The following is a 15,779-nucleotide window of genomic DNA, read 5'->3' as shown; positions in this document are numbered from 1 at the left end:
TCATTACAATAATAAGGTAAAAATCAGTTGATCATTCTTTCACAGTAACACTAAGCTTTCCAATCAAAATTATGAATATGCCAAAACAAATTCACTATCGGTGTCCAACTTTAAGGTCACACAAAAGTAAATTTGATTTAGCTGAACATGAGATCTTCCACGACAAATTTATGAACAAATTGATTTTCTTTAAAATGTACTTGCAAATTTAACAAAAGCATGCATGAAATTTAACATTAAAATCTAAAGCACTAGTATTTAAGAACAGTTACATGTATTAAATGAATTAAATCACACTTTTAAGAATGCAATTTTCTGATAAATTTTAATTTTTATACGAAAATTGGATTAATTTTGTAAAGCTACTTAAAACATATTTCCTGTTCACACATTTAAGTAAATTTAAAGTAAGTATACTTAAAAATGCAACATGAAGATCTACTACTAGATGCATTATAATGGGCTCAAAACAATTTGTCGAATATTTAAATTAATACTTAACGTCTTCAAAATTCCTAAAAAGTACATAATATATCTTACTATAAAGAAAAAACAAAATTATTTATAATTTAGATCACACTATCAAGTTTTTAACACTGGCGCCAACTAACAGATTTGGCGACAATATATTAGAATCAAAATAGAATGCTACTTTAAATTATCAGTCGTACAGTAAAATTAAATAAAAATAAAGCACATCACATTTTTAACCTTTGTGATAACTCAGCACAAAGTTTACATGAAATGTAGGATACAATTTTACAAACAGCATAAACTATTTGCGATAATAAAAGAAACATCACAAACAGTATTGGCGATAATTTTACTGCACAAACACATGCACATTCCGCAATTCATTTTGTATTTATACAATCAGTTGATCGTCAATAAGTGACAGTGAAATAAAAATACACATTCTGAAGAAATACGAAGAGTAATTTTTGTAACATTCTATGGAAAAATACGAAGCTGAACTTACCTCACCAACGACACTCTCCTGGGCCCGGAATTCATTAATCTTGACAATAATTAATTATCCATTGTCTATATTGTATGTAAATCGAACGCATTGCTTCGATCACGGAAAATTCGCTGCCGTCGCAGAGAAATTCGACTAATTTCATCCAAATACGCTTCAGCTAAAACTGACGCAAAACCTTCCGCCATGTTTATTGCCGGAAATATAACCATCTGTTTATTTAACACGAAGGGTCAGACCTGTCCTTACTTTAACAGCCGTCTCGTCAATTTAACGGTCAAATTTAACGCTAGCTTTGATGAGAATACCAATACTTGCGATTTAACTACTTGTGACGTCAGAGTACCACGTGATTCCGTAAATCTCACTTAATGCTGTGGTTAAAAATGTCATGAATCGGGCCCAATACCCCGGTTAGAATTGATTCCTGTTGCATTGGCGCGAGACTGGTTCACTCAGTATACGCCGCCTTAGAGTTGCCTGATTCGAAAATCATTGCATGGAGTGATTCTATGGTAGCACTCTGGTGGATTAAGAACCGTGCTGATTGGTCAGTTTTCGTTGCGAATAGGGTAAAAGAAATAAATATTCTGATTCCTTCTCAGCGTTGGCGCCATGTACCAGGTGATTTAAACCCGGCAGACATGCTTTCAAGAGGCAGTTCTCCTCTTCATTTTCAGATTGTCTTTGGTGGGAGGGTCCATCCTGGCTCCTAGAACCTAATAACAACTGGCCACCAGACCGTTTGGCTTACGAGACCTCTGAGGTAGAACGAGAAAAAAGGAAGGTCAGATTGTGTAACCTTAATTCAGTTGAAGAGGAAATACCTTGGTATGCAATTAGGTTTTCGAATTTTCAATCCCTCATTCGATTAGTCGCATGGATATTGCGGTTTGTAAAAAGTGCAAAAAGTAAACGTGCATTTCAAGAAACTGGAGATTTAACCGCTCAAGAGATGGAATACGCCGAAACAATTCTTATAAAAATTGTACAAAATAAGTATTTTCCCTCTGCCGACTCTATTCCCAATATGAGTGTCATTTCAGACAGTGAGGGTATAAAAAGGGTGCAAACGCGCATTACAGAGCGATTAGACGACCCTGAATTTATTTGTCCAATTATTTTACCACCCCGTTGCATTTTCACCCAGCGTCTGATAGAATATTATCATTTACAAAATGGTCACACTGGAACCCAAATATTACTCGGAATATTAAGGGAGCGATTTTGGATAGTGAGGGGCAGAAGAGCGGTCAGGAAAGTCGTAAAAAGTTGTGTAAGATGCAGTCGATACAAGGCCAAGTCTCTCGGTTGCGAGCCGGGTTCGCTACCAGGCGATCGTGTCAATGACGCAGCGGTGTCCGAGGTAGTAGGAGGTGATTTGGCAGGACCCTTGTTTGTGAAGGAAGGTGAAAAGTTTGGATTGTTTTGTTCATATGTGCAATATATAAGGCCGTTTATTTGGAATTGACTTCCTCATTGTCTACCGACGGATTCTTGTTGTCATTGAGACGATTCATAGTCAGAAGGGGAAGGCCGAGATAATTTATTCCGACAACGGAACTAATTTTAGAGGAGCGCAAAGAGAACTTAGTAACATTGATTGGGAACAAATTTTGAGGCAAACGGCTATACAACGCATAATATGGAAGTTTAATCCTCCCACAGCCGCTTGGTGGGAGAGGTTAGTTCGTGTAGTAAAGGAACTGTTGAGAAGGACACTCGGTAACGCGGTTCATACAACCGAGGAGTTCTACACATTATTGTGCAACTGCGAGTCAATAATTAACTCTAGACCTCTTACGTATCGTTCTGAAAATTCGGATGATTTAATTCCACATCCCCAGCCATGTTTCTCATCGAGAATCGTAGCTTAGATGTTCCTGATGTTGATTTCTGCGATTCGAAAGGTCTTCGAAAAAGGGCTAGACATCTCCAAAAACTACTTAATGATTTAAGGCATAGATTTGGGAAAGAATATTTAGGCCTTCTGGTCCAAAATAAGAAGGATCCATAGTCAGAGCTACGGTTGGATGAAATTGTCCTAATAGGAGATGACGTAAAAAAACGGATGCATTGGACTTTAGCTAAGGTCATTCGACTAATTCCTGGGAAAGATGGCAAGGTGAGAACTGTAGAACTGAAGACTCAAGCTGGTACGCTGCTTCGTCCCATTCAGCGAGTCTTTCCATTGAAAGTACAGTTAACGGACACACCCACTGATCCCATACACGGTAACTCCTTTACTAATCCCATTTCTTCTATTTATAGTGATGAGCATTCAGATTATAACGATTCTTCAAATGGCTCTAGTAACATTCTGCAAGGTGCTAAAGTGTCAAGATTTGGACGTGTGATCAAGGTGCCTCAGAAATTAGATCTTTTCGACCAGGTACTGTATGTCTTTCAGCCAACATGAAGTCGACTGAAAGAGGGGGAGACTGTTGGAGACGGTGGCTGCAGACAGACGATTACGTAACGGCCGTGCAAAGTCGACAGAAGGAGCGCCGCATTTGATTGGATTATTTTTTATTATTCTTATTTTTTTCCCTTTAACTGCGAACTAAGCGGGGAAATTCTCTTTTTTACTCAGTTATATGTATGCACTTGATAGAGTAATGTAACGTTTTCAGCTTGTGTGAGATATCCATATTAAATCTTTATATTAATAATTCCTGCTGTGATTATTTAATTTGTAACCTGCACGTTGTAGCCCTGAGAGTTGCAACATAGTAAAGAGAGGCTTCAACCCTCTTTCAGTACTTTCCTCCGTGGAACACTGATAACTATAATTGATTTCTCAATAATATATAATTTTATGTGGAAGTATCTACCCGTACGACGTCGGACGGCTAGCTCAAACGTGGTAAAAATGCTAAATGTACGACTGGTTGCGCAGAGACCATCTGCGCATGAACATGCCTCCAATGTAGTGCTGTAGAAGTAACGAGAAATTGTGTACCCGTATGTATTCGTTACTCGGTGAACCAGTACTCGTTACTATCGTATCGTTACTCGTTACTTTCGGTAAAATCGATCGGTATCAGTATCCTGAGCCTATTTTATCGGTCTACGGCCCTAAAAAGGGCCTTGAAACGTCGCATTGCATTGAATCACGTGAGCTATTCTACCCCGCGGGAACTGGGTAGTGCTGCGATAGGGAGCTTTGCGTCGCATTTTGGGGTAGAAATAATTCACTTTATTTTGGCTATTATTTTTTGGTGCACTGGATTCATTATTAATTTTTCTATTGCTGTCAGGGCTTAGTTTCTAAAGTCAGAAGGGCCTACGGAAGGCCGTCAGAAAACAGGAAAAAATAAAATAAAAAAGAAAGAAAGAAAGGAAATAAATATTACAATAATAACATTAATTAGTAATTAAAATAACAAAAAATTACTTATTAAAAACTTAATAATTAAAATAATAAAAAATAGTGATTAAAATAATGAATAATTAAAGTAACATAATAATTAGCAACTGACATATAAAATACTTATAAGTACAATTTAATAAAAATGTAAAAACAAATAAAAGTTAAAATAATTTTTTAATTTATGATGACTAATTAAATAATAAATTAAAATACCAGATCTTGTCTTATTGGCTTAGTATCGTTTCGTCCTTTCTCATTTCATTCTCAGCTCGAAAAAGTGTTATTTCGTTCGCTGCCTTCCCCCGCCAAATCCTTCTTTCCCGTTTCATCCGCTGTTTGAAAAATAGGTGTTTACTTTACGATAAGGCGAACGTTTGTTTACTTCAATTAAAATGGCTTAGAAGAGATGACTGTTTCTACTTCGACTTAGCTTTTGATTTTTTAATATTATTTAATATTTTATGCAGACAAATTATGTTGAGCAGAATAATGAATTTTAGACGTGTTCAAAAGGTGTGTATCTGAATATAATAACATTTTTGTTGTATAGTATCCATTTTTTTAATTTCACACATTTCTAAAGCAACAGAAGTAAGGTATCACTATTTTGGCACACACATCAAAAATATGTATAATTAAGATTAATGTTACATTCCTTATTAAAAGTAATGCAACCATTCATGCTTCTAGAGGATTTTACATGTGGTGGTCTTAAAAAGATGATGTTCACTACCAATGTTTGTTTATGTTCCCAAAAATAGAGATCTCTTAAAAGGTGACCTCTTAAATAATGTCGTAAATAGATGATTTGCTATAATTATTTTCCAATAGATAATAGAATTAATGTAATTTAATGTCAATAACTCGAGGAAGCAAGTTAAAATACGGTGCAACAAAAATACAGAAGTATATTAAATGATGAAAATATTCATATTTTGTCAATGTCAAATTTAAAAAAGAATTAATTTTGGACAAATTATGAAATCTAACTTATTAATGTCGTCTAATTAATCTAACTTATTAATGTCGACTAATTAATGTCGTCTTCTGGTTTCTACATTTATATCTGGCAAAGTTTTATACTCGGTATGAAAAAATAAAAATACAAGAAGTTTGAGTCCCGTAGGACAAAGATTGACCGGGAAATTTAGTTTCAAAATTTGCAATGTTTGATGCCATTTGTAACTTGCCTTCGGGTATCGCTTAATTGAGTTAGAATAATTCGAGGAAATAAGTTTAAATGAAGTGCAGAAAAAATAAGCATAATTTAAATAGTCATAGAAGGAAGTCATGCCGAATCCGTATCAAATTTTCACTTTTTCATAATGACCATAAAACTTTCCCAAATACAAATACAGAAACTGGGAAACCGCATTAAAGATTAGCTTGCGTTATTTGTCCGTTATTCGTTATTTCGTTTGCTGCTTCCCCCATTCCCTTCATCAGAACCGCTAATGACGAAAAGCTGAAATTTCCCCGATTCATCCCCTCTCCAAAAACTCTTTGTTGAGACTGTTATTTGTTGAGACAAGGAATGCTATATTATAAATGTCAACTTGCTTTTTACACTTAACAATAAAATCGATAAAAACATTCGCAAATGTATAGGTTAAGTACGAATAAGAACTTAAAAGAAATTTAGAAATCTATAAAAGGTAAGGAAAGTTTTATGTTACTTTATTAGAGATAATAGTGAAGCACTAAATATTTCAATCAGTTTTATTTCATAATGCTATGAGTATACCTTTATTCATTTAAGAAATGGTTCACCAGCGGTCGAGCGGTAAAATCGCTGAACACTGGTAGTTCCGACCTGAGTTCGATCTCAGGCAAACGGGTTGGCTTCATAAGCGTTTCGTGGTTTTTTTCCCTTACCAGCTTACAAGCCAGCTTACCACGTACCATACGAGCCAGCTTTCCTAAGAAAGTGCTCTATGAAGGCATTTTTCCTTTTACGCACATAGCCCCAGTGTGTTTTGTCATAATCAACTAAACCAAATCATTTAAGAAATATATCAGTTGATCACTGCTCGGTGTACATCTGCTGTTTGCTTATAAAAACACTTTGTAAAGACGTTTCCACTATTTTGCTAATAATTCTGGAAGGCTCATGAAATCCGAAATTATGTTACACTAACATCCGAAATTATGTTACACTAGTTAACAGAGAACTTAAGTCTGCTTAATACAACAAAAATCTGCTTGACTTGCTTTCGTGTCTTTGGGAAACGTAAGTATATGCAGAAATAAATATTAAAATCTATCACGTATATTTGTAAGGATGTAAAGCATACTGTTTTGGTTCACGATAATGATAAATATGCATCATGTTACGACAGTTTTAAAAGATCACAAATTACTATACATATGCTAGACTTCTAACAAAATTTCTGTTACAATATGAATATGCATTTATTATTATATGAGTCGTAAAATGGCCCACCAGCGGCCGAGCGGTAAAGTCGCTGAACACTGGTAGTTCGGTACGAGATTCGAATCCCGCGAACGGTCCGGCTACATGGGTGTTTTCGTGGTTTTCCTCATGTGTAACGTGTATACGAGCCAGTTTCCCTTAGAACGTCCTCCACGAAGGCATCCCCCCTTAGGCAGATAGCCATAGTGTGCCTTGCCATAATTAAATACACCTATACACACATGAGTCGTAAAATTCAGTATTCTTCATTTTTAGATTCTAGGTATATGAATTTTTTTTTTTTTTTAATTTTCGTTTTTTTATTAAAAATTAATTCACTTTATAGCTTTTCTTCAATTTATTATAAAGGAATAGGAGTTTAAATTTTGATTTATATATAATATGATATAAATTCATCATTCATTAATAATATTTTATGTATAACAAAAAATTATCATTAATGTTCCAAATTTTATTTTTTTTAATGATTTGTCTTACATTTGTTGTATATTTGTTGAATGCATAGCTAAATATTTCAATTATACACAATAAAGGTTATGCAGAAAACAATTCAGCTGGCATGATAGCTAATTGCGAAAGAAAAATTAGTCTTATTGCTCTTAACTCTTAGTACAAGCAGCCATTTTTAAATTGATGTTAAAATAAATTTATTCTATGGTCTATTAGAAAATAACTATACTGAATCATTTATTGACGACTTCTAAGAGGTCGCTTTCTGAAAGAGACCTGTATTTTTGAGAACATAAACATACGTTGATATTGAACATTACTTTTTTAAGATGCCAGAGCAAATGCACAGAGCTCCAAAAATCCTCTAAAAGCATAGACGGTCACGTTTTAAAAGGCTGACTACTTTTAATAAAGCCTGTATATTAATGTTCATTATACATTTCTCACATTTTTACTTTCTTTTAAAACAGCGATGCTGTGGTTCAATTGCTTTAGAACTATGTGAAACTAATAAAATGTGCCCTATGTTATAAAAACCTAATTATATTCAGATACACAACTTTTGAACATGTTTGAAATCTATTATTCTAATCAGAATACTTTGTCTACAGAAAACATTGAATCAATATTAGAAATCAAAAGCTAAGTGAGATTAAAGTAGGAAGAGTCATATCGTCTAACCCATTTTAATTGAAGTAAACAGGTGCTTACTTTATCGTAAAGTGAACACCCGTTTTTCAAACAGCGAATGAAAAGAAAAAAAGAGCCCACCAGAGCTTGAGCAGTAAAATCGCTGAGCACTAATAGTTCGGTCCGGGGTTCAATTCCCGGCTAACGGCTAGCTGCACGGGCGTTTTCATTATTATTCCCGTGTGTAACTTGCATATGAGTCAGTTCCCTTTACAAAATCCTACACGAAGGCCTCCCTCCCCGTAGGCAATAGCCTAGTGTGCTTTGCTATAACCGAATAAACCGAAACTGGAAAAAAAAAGGGGGGGGGAATTGGTGGTGGAAGGCAGCTACGGAACGTCGTTTTAGAAGAATGGGCTACATAACCAAATTTCTATCTATACTCTGGTAAACAGTACATTATTTGCTCATCAAAAGCCTAAATTTATCTAATGCTCGGCTTAGTTCTTAAATTGTAATTTTAGCCACAGGCCCCAAACAAGACGATGTCTGGTATTTTATTTCATTACTTAGTTATTCATCATTAATTTAAGAATTAATTAAATTTTCATTTGTCTTTAAATTTTTATTGAATTATAATAATAATCATTTAATATTCTAGTTGCTAATTATTTTATTATTGTAATAGTTATTTTATTTTTATTTATTTATTTATTCATCTTTCCTGATGGCCTTCCATAGAGCTCCAGCACTTCTAATTTTAAAAATTAAGTCCTGACTACAACCAATGATTGCGAAAATAAAAGTAACTTATTTAGTGATAATTAAATAAAATAAAAGCCAAGGCTTTTATTTTCGCCTTACTTGGCTTTTATTTTATATTTATATATATGTGTGTGTACTTTACATTTAATTATAAGGACATATATATATGTACTTTACATTTAATTATAATTTATTTGATATATATATACATATTTACGTTTGGTAGTATTACCGATTGCAATAAAAAGGGAGGTGCACATCTAGATGTTATAACGGACCCATATACAAAATTTCAACGTTCTATAACTAACCGTTTTTGAGTTATGCAAAATGCATACATACGTACTTACACATCACGAAAAAAATCCCTTTCAAGTATCAACTTAAATGTTATCTGGTAGAGACAAGGCTGCTGTGCTATGTATAATTTCTTTTTGAATAATGTTGTGTCAGCCCATCGTAGAATAAACGGGCTTTGCATAATTATATTACCTGATCTGTTTCAGAATAAAACATTTTTTTATGGACCTGTATAAATTTGATGTTATAATATAAGCTAACACAGCTTATTCTTAAAATTTTATGCCATTAGCTATACACTATAACTATTTACTCCCTTTTATATTTAGAAATAATTAATTTATATTTTATACATAACTATTTACTCCCTTTTATATATTAATTTAAATAAAAACATTTCAGTTATTAAAATGCCGGGTAGATGCTGTGTACCATTATGTAAGGGAAACTACCCAACAGGACCAAAAGTGTCTGTATTCTCCTTTCCTAAAAATGAAGATTTGAAGAGAGAGTGGCTTTCTGCAATCCAACGGAAAGACTTTTCACCCAAAAAGAGTTCAAAGGTAAGTAAAGTAGAGTTGTTAATTAATAGTGTAGATTCTAATTACATATAAGGGTTCATTCAGAAATTTTTAACTGATAATATTTTGTTACATAAACCAGGATATACAGAAATAAAGGATTGAAATAGAGCTTTAATCACTGCAAATATTCTCTGGTTCTATCTGTGAAATGAATATTCTTTACTACAAATGCTCAGAATGAACCATCTGATTTTTAAACTATCACTATTAACATAATGTTTTTTTTTTTTTTTTTTTTTTTAATTTTCTCTAAAGGTTTGTGAATTGCATTTCAAGAAAAGTGATTTTAAAGTTGAAGCTTCAGCATTTGATTCTAAGAATGGAATTTTAATTTCTGCTCCACTTCAGGTGCGTAGATTAAAAGAAAATACAGTGCCATCAATATTTAAGGACTATCCATCTGTATACAGTTCAAAAAGTAGCACCATTGTACGAGAAGATCCTGATGCAAAAAAAAACTGCCCGCGAGTGCCATAATTTACAGAAAGCATTGCGTGAAAGCCTTAAAGAATATGAAATGTATAATAATGATTTGAAAATTAATTGTTCTAATGATATTTTGTCATGTATTGATCGCTATGGAATATCAGCATTTTGGCATGTATACACAGTTCCAGATACCTCAACTGTTTGCTTTATTCATATTGTTTTTAGTCCTGGGCCATCAATTGATTATTCTGTAGTTGTGAATGACAATCAAGAAATGTCTGTATTTATTAAAGAAAAATCTATTATGCAATTATCTCCCTACACATTCCCACATAAAGTTACAAATTTTAATGAAATTAGGACTGTTTTAGATAAATTGGCTAATCTTCAAACCAAAGAGTTAAATTCAAAATTAACCATAACAATTGATATAATTAATGAATTACCGCAAACTATTTCTAATGACAAAAATGAGAGCATTATTAAATTTTTGCAAGACCAGATGAATCTTTTACTTTGCCCTAAAAATAATTTTAGATACAATCCTGATGTACTAGTGTTAGCATGCTTGTTAAATACTATATCACCACATGCATATAAATTTTTAAAGGATAGTAGCAGTATTATTATGCCTCATCCTTCGACTTTAAAAAAAATTTGTAGCAATTTAGTATTGTCACCATGTAATGAAACTATTGATGAAAATTTTTTAAAATATATAAAAAATCATGTAACTTTCCTTGAGGATCGAGAAAGAAAAGTGATTCTTTTGGTAGATGAAATTTATGTTCAGCCATATTTTGATTACAAAGGAGGCTCTGTCGTTGGGGCTGCATTTGATTCTTCCAGTCCGGCAACCAGTGCATTTGCTTTTATGATATCCAGTTTGGAATCTTCATTCAAAGAGGTAGTACATATTATGCCTGTTAACACAATAAATTTTGAAACATTACATTATGTAATTAAAAAAGTGATTAGAGGTCTTGAAAATATGGGAATTATTGTTATTTGTGTTATTACAGACAACAATGCAATAAATAGAAAAGCCATGAGTTTGTTTTCAAATTCACCACGTAATTCATTTGTTTACAAACATCCAATGAATGGGAATAGGCCTCTTTTCTACATAATAGATGCAGTTCATTTATTTAAAAATATAAGGAACAATTGGCTGAACCAGAAAAATCCTGGTACATGTATGTTTTTTCCAAATATTGAAGGTCTTTCAAAGAAGCACTTCAAAACTGCTTCGTTTATATCTTTGAGAAAGCTACATGAAATTGAAAATAACCAACTGATTATATTTTCTAATGGTTTAACTCTAAAAAATCTTTCACCTTCTAATTTAGAGAAACAAAACATTAAACTGGTTCTTAAGATTTTCAATAAATTTACTATTGAAGGTCTGATTCATTTGGGTCCTTTGCATGAAATACCACACTATTCAGATACATCTGAGTTTATATCCATAATATGCAAATGGTGGGATATTATGAATGTTAAAACTATGTTTAAAGGTATACATCAAAAGAGTGAATTTATGAAGCCATTAACAGCAGATGATTCTGATCCAAAAGTTATTTTCCTCAATCAGTTTCTTAACTGGTTAGATGCATGGGAATCAATGAAATGTTCAACAGGCATGCTTACAAAAGAAACTCATGCAGCTCTGAAACAAACTACTTATGATATACTGGAGTTGACTAGATATTGTGTTGAAGAGCTTGGAATGAAATATATGCTTCCAGGAAAAATTCAGACTGATGCTCTTGAAGCCCGGTTTGGTAAATACAGACAACTTTCTGGTTCTCAGTATCATATTTCAATGAGACAGTTATTAGAATGTGAAAAAAAAATTAAGAATACAATCAAGTATTAAGTTAGAATTGATTATTAAAAATACTACTGTCCCTTTAACATCATTTGAATATGATGATAATCTTCATGATATTATAGAATTAGATAATACAGTATATTACCCATCATTAAATATTACGGAGAGTGATGTGAAGGGCATTAGTAGCCATCTGCCAGTTCTGACTTATTTGGGTGGTTACTGTTGTCATGCAGTTTTAAAGAAAGTGAAATGCTGTACCTGCAAACAAAACATTACAATAAATTCCACAGTTAATCATGATCAAACGTATGATCTTATAAAGAATCTTGATCGTGGTGGACTCAGGTGGCCAAAACCATTTATTGTAAATATAATTATGTATAATTATTTAATTGTAAATAAGCTGTGTAGTGAAGAATATGAAGATTTTTTGTTGGAACAAAACCAGAGGAAAATTGTTGCAAATTTGACTTTTAAAATTTTAGAATTAAAAGAAATGCTCTTTGATGATATTATTTGTGATAATGGTCATACAAGTGAAAGTATAAGCAAACTGATAATTTGGATATCAACAAATATCACGCTCAAGAATCTTTGCAATAGGAAAAATGACGATATTAAGTCCAATAAAGAAAAAAAAAGAAAACTTCAGACACTTGCAAAGTAACATTGATGCTGTCTTTAAAAGTAATTTTTAAAGTTCTCTTAAACTGCATCTTTGCTAAATATCTACGTGTCATCTTTGGTGAGCAGCTGAGATTTAAGAAGCATGTTTGTTATACATTTAAATTGCTTTATGCCAAAATTTATTTTGGACTTGTATATATTATTCTTTGCTTATTTAACCAAGTTTTTAATATTACTCAAGATTTTATATAATTTTTAATTTGCTTTATACTAAGTTACTTCTCGAGGTCCTGAAATTTCTATATTGTATTTACAAGCGCCTTTGCTAAATATCTACGTGTCATCGTTGCTGAGCAGCTGAGATTTAAGAAGCATATTTATTATACATTTAAATGCTAAATATCATAATTTATTCTGGACTTGTAGATATTATTCTTTGCTTATTTAGTTATTTAACCAAGTTTTTGGTATTACTGAAGATTTTATATTATTTAAAATTTTCTTTATACTCAGTTACTTCTCAAGTTCCCAAAGTTTCTATTTTGTATTTCAATTGTGTTTCTTAAAATGTTCATCATTATTTAAGATTTTGTATCCTGCAATTACATGGCATAGTGTAGTCATAGTGTAGTAGTGTAGAAAGAACATATTACATGGCATAGTGTAGTAGTGTAAAAAAAAGACAAATTCCATAATGTCTTCTTTCTGCACAATCTAACTCTAATATTTCTATTTATGCAATAATTGTATGGACTCTTTCTGGATAGTACTACATGTTCAGCTCAAGTAATATTTGCTCTTCACATTATTCACAGTGAATAAGCACAAATCAATCTACTAATATACCCGTGTGGTGACCGGGTATGAAAGAATAGTCCCAATGTAGCTCATATATGTCGTAAAAGGCGACTAAAATGGGTACCCAGGGTCTGGGGGTATAGCCGGGCACCCTGCCCCTGGGGATTATATCAGGGAACTGGTCCTCCAGGTTGGGGGTTGGGTGTGGGGCTAACTACCCCACCCCATAAAAAATCTCACTGTTAAGAAATCCAAAGATAGAATTAGCCGGACTGCTTCTACTGGAAAACGACTTGGAAATGGCCTAGGGACTTTTCGTTTTGGAACATGAAAAATAAGCAAACAGACTAAAAGTTTGAAAAGTTATTGAAATAATTAAATAAAGAATGATGAAGTGTGACTGCAAGGGACGTCCGGTATCCTTTTCTGTCATTGCACTTTTCCTGACATGATAAGGCTCTACCACGTACACTTTGGTAACGAGGCTTGGAAACCTCGGCTAACACCTTGTTGTTTATTAAAAAGAAAAAGAGACATACAGCAATAGTTATATTTCATAATAATAATTTTGACCCAAGCTCTATAAATATATTATGATATTAATTTATAAGTCTTTACAAAGTTACATACATAGGTCTTTATAACATTTCACCTGTATAATAGTTATATGATATATGATTTTAAAGACTAAAAAATAAATTTGTTCTGTTTTTTCTTTCTTTGTTTCAGGTATTCATAACAAAGAAAGGAGTGTTTTTATCATGAAATGGCTCTCAGGTGTAAAAATGCATAGGATATATCTTAATTTATTGAAGTTAAGAATTGGTGCTTTGTGGACTAAAAAATATGTGCAATATCCATTGTCACACCACTCTGTTCAAGAATATCGATCAGTCCTGAATGATAAAGAAAATGATTAACAAAGGAATATCTAGAACTTGATTGTGTGCATGATTTAATTCCAAATATAAGTATTGGAATAATTCATCCTCCTTATTTTCAACAAAAACTCTTCATTTGGTAATATACATTTGTGCTTATCAGTGTGGTGTCTTGTGTAACAAATCGTCAGTATTATAAAATAGATGGAAAGATCTTTGATTATTGCAAGAGCTTTATGTGCTGAAGAAGTAAAAAAATGTCCCAGATAATTATGGATATTATGAAACTGAGTATCATAAGAATGGAAAAATATTTCTTAAACAAATTACCTTGTGATACATGTAATGGGTATGTTTATTTTATTTCATATAACTGTAAATTTAATTATTGATAATAAGCAAACTTTTTTTTTCCCCTAAAATGCCATTGGTGTATTGTCATTATTCTATATTGACATGTATTCTCTTACATTTATCATTGAAACCAGAGATTTTATAATAGAATATGGGAAACTTGTGTTGGAGGCCTGTTGATTGAAATACAAGTGACCATTACATCTTTGGAATTTGCATTCTCATTGCCAATTTTGAAAAGACATTCTTTTACATTTTCTTAAAAAAGTTAACATTCTAATGACTTTAGAAGTAAACATTGGTGACTTCATATGAACCAGTCTCTTGGCGAGTTTAGCAAAAAATTTGCCGATGGCTTCCCCATAACAGAACTGTACTGGATTCTATACCTGAATATTGCATTAAAAGGAGAGAAAACCATTTATTATGAAGATAATAAATGATTCATATTATGAATGTTCATTTCTTATAATGATCGAGTTTTATATTCTTGCTTTGTATTTCTTTTGTGTCAACACAGAATAAATTGTGTCGGATTTCAGTTATAATGATATGTGTAAAGATGCTGTAATAAAATTTGTTATAAATGTACTGTTGTGTATTTTTCTTTAGCAGTTGAATTTATGAAAATTTGTATTATTTTCTAACAAATAAAATTTTATATTTTAATATAAATCCATCTATGGACATTACAACAGATATTATATTCTGGAAAATAATTTATTATGCCTTTTCGAAACTAAGTTTAAAATGAAAACAAACTTGAATGCATAATAATTTTTAATGAATAAATAAAATGTGAAATATGAAAAGTGTTCTGACATGTCACATTAAGACTGCAATCAAATAAAGAATTCTTTATACGTGCATTGGTTTTTGTTTACAATTTGCATAGTCTTGAATATTTTACTGATTTAAAATCATTTAAAAAAATTTGGTGTCAAGATGGGTAGTGATTTTAGGTAAAAGTTTACAATTGGGTGTCCCTTGTATTTTGGCGATTCTTTTTTGACACCAAGATTGGCATCAGGAAGGCACAATTTCAAAATGGCCGCTATACAAAACCAAAATAAGAAGTCAAAGAATCGCACAAGCCCACCAGTGGGCAAGCGGTAAAAGCCGCTGAACACTGGTAGTTCGGTCCAGGGTTCGAATCCCGGCAAATGGGCTGGCTGCATGGGCGTTTTCGTGGCTTTCCCCATGTGTAACTTGGATATGAGCCAGTTTACCTTAAAAAGACCTCGGTTTAATCCTAGTATCCGGTGCACACAGGATTTGGCGACTTTGTGATGAGCAGTAAAAACGGGACATATATGATGAGTAGTAAATGCGTCATTC

General features: G+C 32.6%; 1 protein-coding gene across 3 annotated transcripts; it reads left to right on the top strand.

Moving 5' to 3' along the window:
* Positions 1-4,600: 4,600 nt before the first annotated feature.
* LOC146993395 (THAP domain-containing protein 1-like) lies at positions 4,601-15,032 on the top strand. 3 transcript variants are annotated; one of them, XM_085807979.1, is made up of 4 exons: positions 4,601-4,865; positions 9,334-9,494; positions 9,771-9,863; positions 13,936-15,032. In XM_085807979.1, the coding sequence occupies exons 2-4, from the start codon at positions 9,342-9,344 to the stop codon at positions 13,969-13,971; spliced, it is 282 nt and encodes a 93-aa protein (XP_085664105.1). In that variant the 5' UTR covers positions 4,601-4,865; positions 9,334-9,341; the 3' UTR covers positions 13,972-15,032. The 3 variants fall into 3 exon arrangements, with proteins under 3 accessions (XP_085664105.1, XP_085664103.1, XP_085664104.1); XM_085807977.1 differs by having other exon boundaries at positions 4,601-8,418; XM_085807978.1 differs by having other exon boundaries at positions 4,604-8,313.
* The last annotated feature ends 747 nt before the right edge of the window (positions 15,033-15,779 follow it).

The sequence above is a fragment of the Stegodyphus dumicola genome, chromosome X1, assembly GCF_044657685.1.
Source record: "Stegodyphus dumicola isolate Sdum_Otavi_A_Nest chromosome X1, ASM4465768v1".
Lineage (NCBI taxonomy): Eukaryota > Metazoa > Arthropoda > Arachnida > Araneae > Eresidae > Stegodyphus > Stegodyphus dumicola.
Note: the sequence above shows the minus strand (reverse complement) of the source record. Positions and strands in the feature narration are given on the sequence as shown.